Here is a 12,266-nt window from a genome sequence, read left to right as displayed (position 1 = left end):
TATGTAGATGGGAACACAAGAAATTATCTATCTATCTATCTGTCTATCTATCTAACTGGCGAGGTAAACAAGAGATGAGATGTGAAACTATGTTTTGATAAAGTTGTCAAAACATTATTGAGGTATAAAATGGACAAGTTGCACCGGAAGTTCTAAAAAATGCTGACCAGAAGGACGTGATTGTAGCTGAACATAGAGGCGGAGTTTGGACATAAAGAAGAGCGAGGGAGACGACGTATTTCCAAATTGAAGATTAGAATTAGTCACAAGCAAAGATCTTCACTTTCCATTCTTCTGCGTTCGACACCTAAAAAGTGAATAAAAAAAACACATAAAACTAACCATCGTTTTGAAATTCATTCGTTCAAACAGTTTCCAGCTCCCCCCACCCCCAACAGCAGATAAAACCCAGGTGGACCACAAGATCAAAGATGCAGTTGAAAAAGGTATGTCGAATACATGTATCACACACACACACACACACACACACACACACACACACACACACACACACACACACACACACACACACACACACACACATGAACATTTAGACGATCACGGAACAAACTCAAATAGATGACAAAGATAGTTTAGGGTTCAGATCGTGAAGAGCCGCTAGATAGAGAATAGTGACACGTACATGTGTGACCAGACGTGTGTGGCCCCCGACAGATCGTCGACTCCTAACGTCGTGTACTGTGGATTTTTCGTTCGACTATTCCTTTTGTGACCGGATCGTCATTTTCTCGCTGGCGACTGTCGATGGGAACACACGTGGTTTCACAAAGTAGAAATATAATAATACGTGAAACAAAGAAAGGAAAAACACAAATGTCAATGTTTCACATATATTTGACAGTTGGACTTATGAGTGTGTGTGTGTCTTCTCCCCGTTCTATCGATGTTACGTTCGTCTGTCAGTCGCAATTCGTCTCTATTTCGGTTTCGTAGCCAACTCTAAAAACTGTCCAACTGTTGTTACAGTCAGTTCCCATCCGCCGCGAAGGGTATCTAGTTGTCAACTGACTGTATTCTCCCCATTGGTATCTGAAACCGTCCCCATCCCCGGCCACCCGGAAGCCTACCTTCCATTGTCATCTGTAGGCTTGATCTAAAAATACCTACAGATTCATTGTTTGCTGCTTCCTATTTTATTGTTTATTGTAGGACATTTCCCAATATTTTGTCTATTGACCCCCCCCTTCCCAGCACTTAGTGACTCAAGTCCACCGCAGGTCCACTTTATAGTATCACACACGTACACAAACTCAAACTTCACAACGTAACATTGTGTTCATTTCGCCCACTGTTTTCATTTGAAACTATAGAGAACTTGAAGCATAAAAACTTTTTCGAAAATTAATGAATTCGGTATTAAATAACTATATAGTTGATATACCGCAAAACAAAACAACCAAACCAAATACCATGAATAAATATTTAGAGATTTAAAGAATTTGAAGCATAGCACTTTTTTCGCAAATGATTGAATTCGACATTAAATAACCCAAAAATGTTTGATATGCCGCAAAACCAAAACAACCAATCGCCCTATTATCCCGTGGTGGCGATCATCGTTTAACTGATAATCTATGTAACCTTTATCTTCAAGTGGTCCTCGGTCATTGATAAACGGTTATTCTCAGTGGAAAGAATAAATATTAATACACGGCGTGATATCGATTTGATTCATAATGTTATTTTACCTTAGTAGAATGCTAATTAATCATAGTTTTTTTAGATGCGTCTTCGTCTTCTATGGAAAATTGTTTTTATCTGTTAGTTGCTCTATCACGCCCCCTTTTTAAATAATAAAAACTCCACAGTCAATATTTATGACAATTGGCAAGTCTAAAATTGAGGGTTGGGCTGTAGATTTTTAAGGTTATTTAAAAGTTGCGCTTTTCTTTGGCCCGTCACATTTAGGTTTAAAATATCATTTTCATCATGAACCGTGCAGATTAAATGGATGCATCGTAAGAATCGATCTGTGCTAGTTTTAAAACATTTCAATGATTAAGGACAACGAAGAGAAAAGGGTGGGGGAAAGAGAAAATGTCTTACCTTATCAGAAAGATGTTTCCGTATTTCTCGACGCACCTGTATCTGACCTTGCCATTTGCCTCGTCATGAGTAACCATAACACGCTGACGAATGCGCAGAAAAGTGGTCTTGTTGTCATCGGGGAAGTACCATTTGTCGCGCAATGATTCGTTAATGTCACAACAAGATGATTCTGTCGACATAAAAAAATTAAGTAAAACATTTGTAAAAACTTGGGTAAAAATGAAAATACATCTGTAATCTAGCATCAGATTAATTTTAAATGCAGATAAAAATAAAAATATATATGATAATATCAAAAAATAATAAAAAAGAGGAAAAGTAGGAAACTAAGTATAACATTATATATACGAGCATATATAGTACAGGGCGGGAAAATCTGACACACGACCCCCCCCCAAAAAAAAACCCCAATGAAATAGGCAATAAAACAGAAGTTGTATATGCAGAAATCCCTCAATTTATTTAGCAACAGTTAGTTATACACTATATTATTTTTCAATGTAATCGCCGCCGGCGGAGACGAACATCTCCAGGCGGAAACGAAATATGTTACACACTTTGGCGACCATGTCCTTGCCTGTAGCGGCGAACTCCTCCACGATGGCAGCCTTGAGTATTAATATGAGCGTGCTGGTTAGTCCTGGCCTCGGATACGTCATGGGAGAAATAGTCAAGGAGGTTGCAATAGAATGATGACCACAGACCCGGTGACCAGTGGTGAGGTACATTGTTGAGCAGCCAAGCCTGGGCCCTTTTGACTTTGTGTGCAGGAGCAGAGGCCTGCGTTTGGTCGCGAGTTCGTCGAGCCAGGATTTCACCATGCGCCACGGCACTTTCTAGTAGATCTCAGCGATGATTCTTAGAACGTTTTGAAAGAAGAACCGAGGCATAACATCCCCAATCGATTGTAATGACGCAAAGGGACTTTAACAAAGGATGGAAACTTCGCATGCTTCACGACGGGAACATCCTCGATGTCTTTGCAAATCCACCTTTCGTTCTGCTTGTTGCACGTTTGTTCCTGGTGAAAATTCTTTTAGTCAGAGAAGAATATCAGCACCCGGCAGACATGTGCTCGAGCTTGTTCAATAAAGTAATTGCTTTGACTTTCCTCGGCTTATTGTAAGCATTCGTGATGAGCATGTAGTGTACTTGTGGTAGGAGAAATGCCCAATGTTGTTGATCGTTCGGTAGATCGTCGACTTATGATAGTTCATGTCACCGGTGATTTTGGTGTAACTCTGGCTTCAAGATTTTGCTGCAACATCAGTATATTGAGAAATAAGGACAAAATGCTCAATAGTATTTCTTTTTATAATATCATATGTTGATTAAGCATTTGTACTGGCAATTTCTGGCGCAATAAAAAAATGAACTCATAGGTTTGTTAGCAGACAAAACTATATGTTGGATTTCCCTATTGTTTTTGACACCGATACAGATTACTAATCGACACAAATATTTACGGTATAATCAGGTTGACATATCTGTTCTTGTTAGATCATTGAGGTTAAGCAATGTTGAGCCTGGTTAGTACTAGATGTACGACCATTTGGGAATACCAGGCGCTGTATGTAGGAGGACGTAGACAACTGCATTCAAGAGCTGCAAAAACCTAAAGCCATAATCTCCCCTGATGGCTGGATGAATAAAAAAATTATTCATCCAGCCTTGACAGACGTGTTTTTAAATATTCTCTCCAGTACTTTTCTTTTAATGATTTGGAATTAATTCCATTTGCGCTTTTTCCAAGGAACTCTGCCTTTTAGATTTTTTTGGACCATTTGGAATTTACCTATTGGATTGAAATTTTAAATTCTACCGTTTTGGATTTTACCATTTTTGGATTTTTACCCTTCACCGGACTGTCCATTCATGTGAAACCTTTTTATTTTTATTTTGCCTCCTGTTCCCCTTACCTCACTCTTTTTTTTAACCAAGTAAGATCTGTGACTTACTTGTAGTTTCATTAAATACTTTTATATGCAAAATCCGATCCTGCATTTTGCTAATTCCTGCCCTCTGATGAGAAGGAGACTATTTCTTCGAAACTCCGCGGATTAAGGACTATCCACTTATCTTGTGTTTCCTTTTTTAAAATTAAATATGTTTTTAACTCTTTTTCAAGATGTCTTTTAACATGTTTTATTAATCATTTGTTCATATTATAAGCTCTATTTCCTTTTCGGTTTTATTGAGCTTTTACATCTGGCTGAGTTTATTTTACTTGTAAATATTAACTCTTTAATATTTATAATATATTTTAAGTTTACCATTTTGATTACCTTGGTAAATTTATTGTAATTTATATATATATATATATATATATATATATATATATATATATATATATATCCACATACAGTAATGTTTCGCTGTTTCACAGCTCAGTGCAGCTAGACACCAAGTATTTATATATATATATATATATATATATATATATATATATATATATATACTTTTATGGTTTTCTTGTAAATATTCCAAAAGTAATGTTTTTCCAATTATAGCAGGAGAAACAATAATATAATATAAATAGTACAATACCAAATATACATTTGTCTGATGCTCAATGATATTCAGAGAATGTACATATATATATATATATATATATATATATATATATATATATATATATATATATATATATATTTCTTGAAGTTCAATTCACAATTTTTGAAAACACATGTTCTTTTATTTTCTCATAAGAGTGTATGTTACAGATCTGTTTCCTTAGCAATCTTCAGCAAACAGTAAAAATATTATCACTGTATTGAATGTAGCTAGCTCTTTATGAAGAGAAACATATTCAAACACAATCTTTACATGTCACAAACAGTCATAATCATATCTCTGATGTCGAGGGTGTAGTTCTCGTTGTTGCTGGTAAAGTCTCCATATTTTTATTTATTTATTTATTGATTTATTTTAGTGATACAATGATAAGATATTTTTACTGTTTGTTTAATATATACTAGCAATTCCGCCCGGCTTTGCTCGGGCCATATGTACTGTTCACAACTTTATGTGCATACGTATATATTAAAGAGTGTGATTATGTACTGTAATGCCTTTCTATATAAAAGGCATACCATAGAGAAAAGTTGGTAGAAACAGTAGACGTCAACTTTTAAAAAACTTTGACCTCAATTTTGATCCTTTAACATTTATTGTTTTGGGCTCAAATCAAGTTAAAATGTTTGACTCATGTCCAAGTAAACTACATTTAAAAATTCAAGTCTTTAGACCCAAAATTGACGGAGGAGTTTGGTAGAGTCTGCAAAGGTCAACTCTGTAAACTTTGACCTCTTGCCAGCCAAATTTTCATCCAAAATCTGATTAAAAAGCTTGCTGCATGTCTGAATACGTTTTATGTAAAATTTCAAATGTTTAGACCCAAAATTGGCTGAATAGTTTGCTAGAGATCGCAAAGGTAAAATCTTTTTAACATTAACCCCTTGGAAGCCAATTTTTCAGCAAAAAAAAAAAAAAACGATAAAAAGCTTGACCTATGTCTGAATACACTTTATGTAAAATTTCAAATGTTTAGACAAAAAAATTGGCTGAGGTAGAGACCGCAGACGTCAATTTTGTTAACATTAACCCCAATTATGACCCCTTAACATTTATAGTTTTGGGTTCAAATCAAATTATGAAGTTAGATCCATGTCCAAGTAACCTATATCTAAAATTTCAAGTGTTTAGAACCAAAATTTGCGGAGGAGTTCCAAAGGTCAAATCGTTAAACTTTGACCCCTTAACAGCCAAATTTCTGGTCGAAAACCGATCAAAAAGATTTTCCCAAATCTCAATACTCCTTGTGTAGGGAAGTATGCACATAGAAAAACACACACACAGACATTTTCACTTATATATATATATATATATATATATATATATATATATATATATATATATATATATATATAAATTCGTATTCCTGTCTGTTTGTTTGTTTGTTCAAAATTTGATTAATATATACAAAAGGTTCCTTACTTTACTCTTTCATTTATTTCTATATATAGTGTGATTCTTGCAAAATATACAATTACGAGATCATCTCATTTGCATAATACATTAAGAAAAATCGATTTTATTAAATAGCGGTGTCTTAGTTAATGTTTATAGCAAGAGAATGATTTTAATTGTTCTATTTAAAATTGTTATTGAATAAATTTTAAGCAATAATTATATTGGTAACATATTTAATTTTATTTATTTGGAATTATTATTCCAACATCGATTAAAAAAACTTTTTATTAAAGTTATTTGCCCCTAGAAACTGCGAATAAACAAACTAACTATTCACCAAAATAAAATAAGTTACTAGCTTGAAAAAATAATTCTATGTAGATAGAAAAATGTTTGGCTTTTATTGTTTTTTTTAAATATTCAAACAAAAAAACAAACAAACTGAAAAGATTTCATTTGTTTTTTTTTTATTATTCTTTAAACGTCTATACAGAAATCGATAACTTTTTACGATGTAACCCAGCGTCGTTTAACACCTAAAATATGAAGATCTACGCCCCCCATAAATTCCGCAATTTATAAATTTTTTCTTTTTTCAGGTAATCTCATCGATTACAAACTTAACTTTCTAATTAAAAAAAAGATAAATTTTTACGACGTGACCCAGCGTCCTTTAACCCTTAAAAAAAAAAAAAATGAAAATCTACTTTTTTTGGCCTAGTACGTTTAAACAACCTTTATAAATAATATGAAAGAAGAAATTTTGAAAAAAAAAGAAAAAAATTAACATTTTAAAGTGGGGGATTACTTTTTTTATATAAATTGAACGTAAAATGAGCACCCACTTTTTAACCACCAAGTATTTAACGAAACATGTCACCTCTAGCATTTTTCCAAGTTTGGCGATCGGGGTGCAAAACGACAAATACAATTTGTTTTTTTTATTGGTGGGGGGGGGGGCGGGAATTACATTTGAAACATAAAATAATGATAAATTTAATTAATTTAATGAGAACATTCTGTACTTTCACCTAACAATTTCATAACCAAAACGAACCCCAAAATATGACAAATTCAATTTTTTTTGGCGAGGGGGGGGGGAGAGGATTACATTAGAAACATAACATGACGAAAAATTTAATTGTTTTTGGAATGAATTTTTGGTAGATCTTCATTTTTTTAGGGGTTCTGCCTACTTGGCTATTTTTTTTTGTGATCGCACGGGCATTTGCTGCTATTTTTATTGAAACAAAAACTGTAATGAGTTATTTTTAATTATTTATTTTTTTGGGGGGGGGGATTTTTTTCCTGTGCTCAATATCCGGAGAATAGTTTCTTCTCTTTGTATCCCTTCTGCTGAAATATATAGTGCAGAGAGTATCACATACTTCTTTTTTGGACGATTACATTTACATGTTTTTATCCGTTCTTTCATTTTTGGAATTGTTGTGGGGGTATCCACGTTGCCCATGATGAAAATGATTAGTATTGCAGGTGTGTTCCAAACAGAACTTCATATCAACCCAGGCAACACCGGGTCCCCATGCTAGTGTATATATATATATATACACACACACACACATATATATATATATATATATATATATATATATATATATATATATATATATATATATATATATATACCGATTGGTATATATATTATTCCTTAATTGGAATTCATTTTTGAGATGAGCATTATATATATTAATTAATTTTTATTTCGGACTACTAGTCTCATCTTTATTAGTTGCTGTTTTTCATCTTTTATTGGTCTGTTTATTCACAACGTTTCGGCCAACTAATTCCTCTGGCCTTCGTCAGGTGGTAACCGCAACGGATAGGAACTTCGAATCTCCTAACTGCATTCTCAGCCATCACTGCCATCCGTGGCCCGTGGCGCAGTTGATAGAGACGTTGAATCTCTACAGTTCCAGATGAACATTGTCTGAAGCTAGCGGTTTCAATCCCACCCAAAGCGTGCCAGAGGATAATTGGCCAAAATGTGGTGAGACGACAACAACTACGGATGGCAGTGATGGCTGAGAATGCAGTTAGGAGATTCGAAGTTCCTATCCGTCGCGGTTACCACTTGACGAAGGCCAGAGGAATAGTTGGCCGAAACGTTGTGAATAAACAAACCAATAAAAGATGAAAAACAGCAACTAATAAAGATGAGACTAGAAGTCCGAAATAAAAATAAATTAATATATATATATATATATATATATATATATATATATATATATATATATATATATATACTAGCAAAAGTACCCGTCGTTGACTGGGTTCAAAAACAGCCTACAGAAAATGGACTCTGATTTATGAAAGTATGATAGGTTACGAAAAGGAAGGGTTATAAAGAGATAGCTTCGAATTTGGGTGTATCAAAAACAAAGCGAAATATGATGAAAGTAAAAATAAAATAGATAAACCCCATAATTTATTATACCATGCCTGTTCACACTGAAACACATCACAATATTCTGTGGATCTATATTATAAAACCTTGTTAAACTTTGTGACATATTTCCATTCTATGGAGGTCAGGCGCGAACGAACAGCCCATTATTTTATTATACCATATTCCTTTAAACTGAAACATAATTATCAAAGTATATTTACGCATATAGATATGAAAACTCTTTATTAAAGCTTGTGCCTATTTCCATTCTATGGAGGCCAGGCGCGAACGCAGACCCAACAATTTTATTATACCATCCCTATTTAAGTTAAAACAAAATTATCAAAGTATTATTATGTACATTTATATCAAAAACACTTGTAAACGATTTTTTTGAATTTTTAAATTTTTTATTTTCATACTTTGTGGACTAGGCGCATACGCAGACCCCACAATTTTAATGAATCATCATCATGCTATACCCATTCCTGTGTCTCGATACATCTTCTATCATTATATGTGATCAGTTTTCTATAATAGTCAACCATATAGGAGCCTATTCACGATCACACACACACACAGACTTTCAGCTTTATATATATGCACTTTCTAAATAATAATATTTACAACAAATAATGTACCCATGTTATTCACCATGTTGTCTCGAATATATATTTCAAAATAATAAGTATCTGTTCATGAGTTTTGATTAACCTGTATATGCATACCTTTATACGGAGATAAATACACGATTTTCATCTCAAACTTGACTTTTATTCGTCAATATTCATAACTAAAACAATCACGGAGTAGAAAACATAGAAATCCACAATCCCAAAATCCATCATTGACAGCGAAAGTTGTTGGGTACTTATGCACTTATGTGACCGTGCTGAAATAATACGGTTATTATTTAGAAAGCTATTCTTAACAGGGAGAGGGAAGGGTGTTTTGTAATTTTTCTGTACTTTCAGCTAACAATTTAATAACAAAGATATCGTGTAACTTAAATCTAATTTGAAAGTACTTTTGTTTAAATAAAAAATAGCACGGTAACATAAGTGCATAAGTACCAATTGTTATATACTTACCAGAATCATCAGACCAAGTGCAAGTCTCTTCTGAAGTAACAGTGGCAAAAAGTAGAATGGTGACGAAGAATTTCGCCTTGAAGGACAACATGGTGAATATGATTCTGAAAAAAAAGAAAAGAAAAAAGAAACATGTATTATATATAGATTACATTTGAGCATTGTTTCACCTATCAGGAGACTCTCCAAAACTACACAGGTTATTGCTCTAAAGTTGACATGAAGTCATACATATTAGAGATCATATGTCAGTAAGTAGCGATTAAGTAAACTAGTGTGAATTTTAACAAGGGTTACTCTTAGTGTTTATAAGGATATTTCAGATTTGTAAAGGGGAACCCTTGTTAGAGTTGAACGAAAGATGGGAAACAAAGCACGGTCAAAAGGTCCAACTCCGTAGACAAAGCAGGAGTCGAACGATGACATGACGTTACGTTTTAGAGCATAAGTTTTCAGACCAGTCTCTCTTAGGAAGCCATACGGACGAGACATGGCCAAAATAATGGAGAAAATTGATAATCTCAATTAATGTTACCAATGCCTCTGTTCCTTTGTGTCACTCGTTTCTTAAGTTAGAAAGAATGAAATTATTATTTAGTTAATTAATCTCCTTCTCTCTTTTTAAGTCCATTCTCTTCAATAAAACCTCGAAGAAACTTAGCGAACGTCCCCCGTGTCTTTTCCGCATGAGAAGTTTTATTCTTTTTAGTTAAAACATAATCGCTGCCCACTAGACGAGACGGTCATGCATGAAACGACGACGATAAAAATAAGCAACAAAATAAAATTAGACAATAAAAAAAGTTTCTTTGATTATTCATATTATTTAGATTCTTTGGACTACTGTTCTTATCTTAAGCGTTAGTTTCACAATATTTCGGTCGATATAACCTTCGAACTTTCTTCAGGTGTATGTTGTGGAACTCGAGAATCTTTCTTTCGTACTCAGGGAAACTTTCTGTCGAACTTGGGAATCTTCACGGAATTTCGAACGAGTAACTTCCGTCAGCCATGACTGAGTAGAAGTCCTAAGTAATTCACAATTGTATTTTTGGATCACTCGCACTTAGGATTGAACCCGTAATCTCCAGGAATGTAACTTCTACAATGAATTTCATCAAGTATTCTATCCTCATTGAAGACGACCCAAAAATACAATTGCGAATTACTTAGGATAATGGCTGACGGAACGACAGCATGCTATCCATGTGGATTAAATAAAGGGTTGCGTTCGAAATTCCGTGTAGATTTTCGAGTTCGACAGAAAGAGTCCCGAGTTCGACAAGATATACCTGAAGAAGATCGGAAGTTATATCGACCGAAATTTTGTGAAAATGATACTCAAGATAAGAACAGTAGTCCGAATAATCGAAATAATACGAAGAAACAATTCCCATCTCAAAACTTCAGAACCGTAAGTTTCTTTGAATTGCTTACTCGTTTTATCATCAGTAATAGAATAAGCGTTATTTGCGGTCCACTGGACCCGATACAGCTTATGCAAACTAATTCAGAAGAGTTAAAAATATCCCAGTTTCAGGGTCTTGAAACAATACAACTCAATCTCACAACAAAAATATATACTCCGAAAAAGGTCTTTAATTCAGCTGGGCATTTGTTATTAGAACCTTCATAATAGTATTAGAGAGAAAAGTATGTCTGCCGGCGAAAACGGGTTAAATGCCTCCGAAATTTTCATATTCACATGGTTTCCTTTAGCATGAGATTTTAAAATTAGAATCGTTTTTTAGCATCTCATTTTTTTTTTATTGATAGCAACATTTTAAACGTCACTGGATTCTAATTACATCATATCGTAGACATGCATGTCTGCGTGCAAATCTACCACAAAACTATCCTACCGAGTGTCTTTAAGATATTTCAAAAAGCCACTGGACTGGATTCCAAAAGAGCGAAAAAAGAGATATGAAAATCAGAAAATGTCCAGTAGAAGATAAAAAAAAGCAAAAGAGGTCGTACATACCTTGCTGCTACATAATTACATAATACATAGCTTTTTATTGGCATAAAATAACCAAATATGATTGAGGGGGAAGTATCGTAATGCCTACCGACGTAGCCTAATCGGGTTCAAATCTCGTTGGAGTTATGGCATTACTTTATGCATCGATAAACAGTACTTCTTACTTCATGTTTTTGCAAAATATTGAATGGCCTTGTTCCACATAAGAAAAAGCCGTTTACAATATCTATGAGAAGAAAATGAAATTAACCTCTGAAATTACGTTAAGAAAATCAACAGCTAAGAGTGGGCGTCAAAAAAGAGGAAACATATGATCAATGTCCAATCACGTTCGCTTAGAAAAATGTGTGAGCTATTTGTGTTTCACGGATTACATACGAAGAATCATATCCTTTTCAATTACTTTTGATAATATCCCACTTCATTTTATAACACCGGAAATATGATCATTAAAGGTCAGTTAATTTATTGAAATAGTTGTACTGTAAAATGTTAAACCATCTATACAAATGATTCTGAATTATGTTATGCATGTAACGCGTAGCATATGATGATAGGCTATATGCAAAAAAACCGTATACAATTGTGAATGTATCGGACTGTCGGTGAGAGGGACTATTTATAGGTCGATGAGAATTTTGTTATTTTGATTTTTATATGCATAGTTATCGCTGATGAATGCTCCACTGGTATGAGAAAAAAATAACATTTTCTTTATTCTGAGTGCGACGTTCAAATAGTT

General features: G+C 33.8%; 1 protein-coding gene across 4 annotated transcripts in view; it reads right to left on the bottom strand.

The window, feature by feature from the left end:
- Positions 1-12,266, bottom strand: part of LOC145293172 (uncharacterized) — a 297,731-nt gene that overhangs the window by 45,274 nt on the left and 240,191 nt on the right. For all 4 annotated transcript variants that reach the window (XM_080139638.1, XM_080139640.1, XM_080139639.1 and 1 more), the window contains exons 3-4: positions 9,541-9,644; positions 2,068-2,239 (exon numbers count right to left, since the gene is read on the bottom strand). In XM_080139638.1, the coding sequence (XP_079995764.1) occupies positions 2,068-2,239; positions 9,541-9,631 (263 nt within the window). In that variant the 5' untranslated portion in view covers positions 9,632-9,644. The remainder of the gene's footprint in view (positions 1-2,067; positions 2,240-9,540; positions 9,645-12,266) is intronic.

Source organism: Euprymna scolopes, chromosome 14, assembly GCF_053919585.1.
Source record: "Euprymna scolopes isolate OS-2025 chromosome 14, ASM5391958v1, whole genome shotgun sequence".
NCBI lineage: Eukaryota > Metazoa > Mollusca > Cephalopoda > Sepiida > Sepiolidae > Euprymna > Euprymna scolopes.
This window is presented reverse-complemented; position numbering and strand designations above follow the sequence as displayed.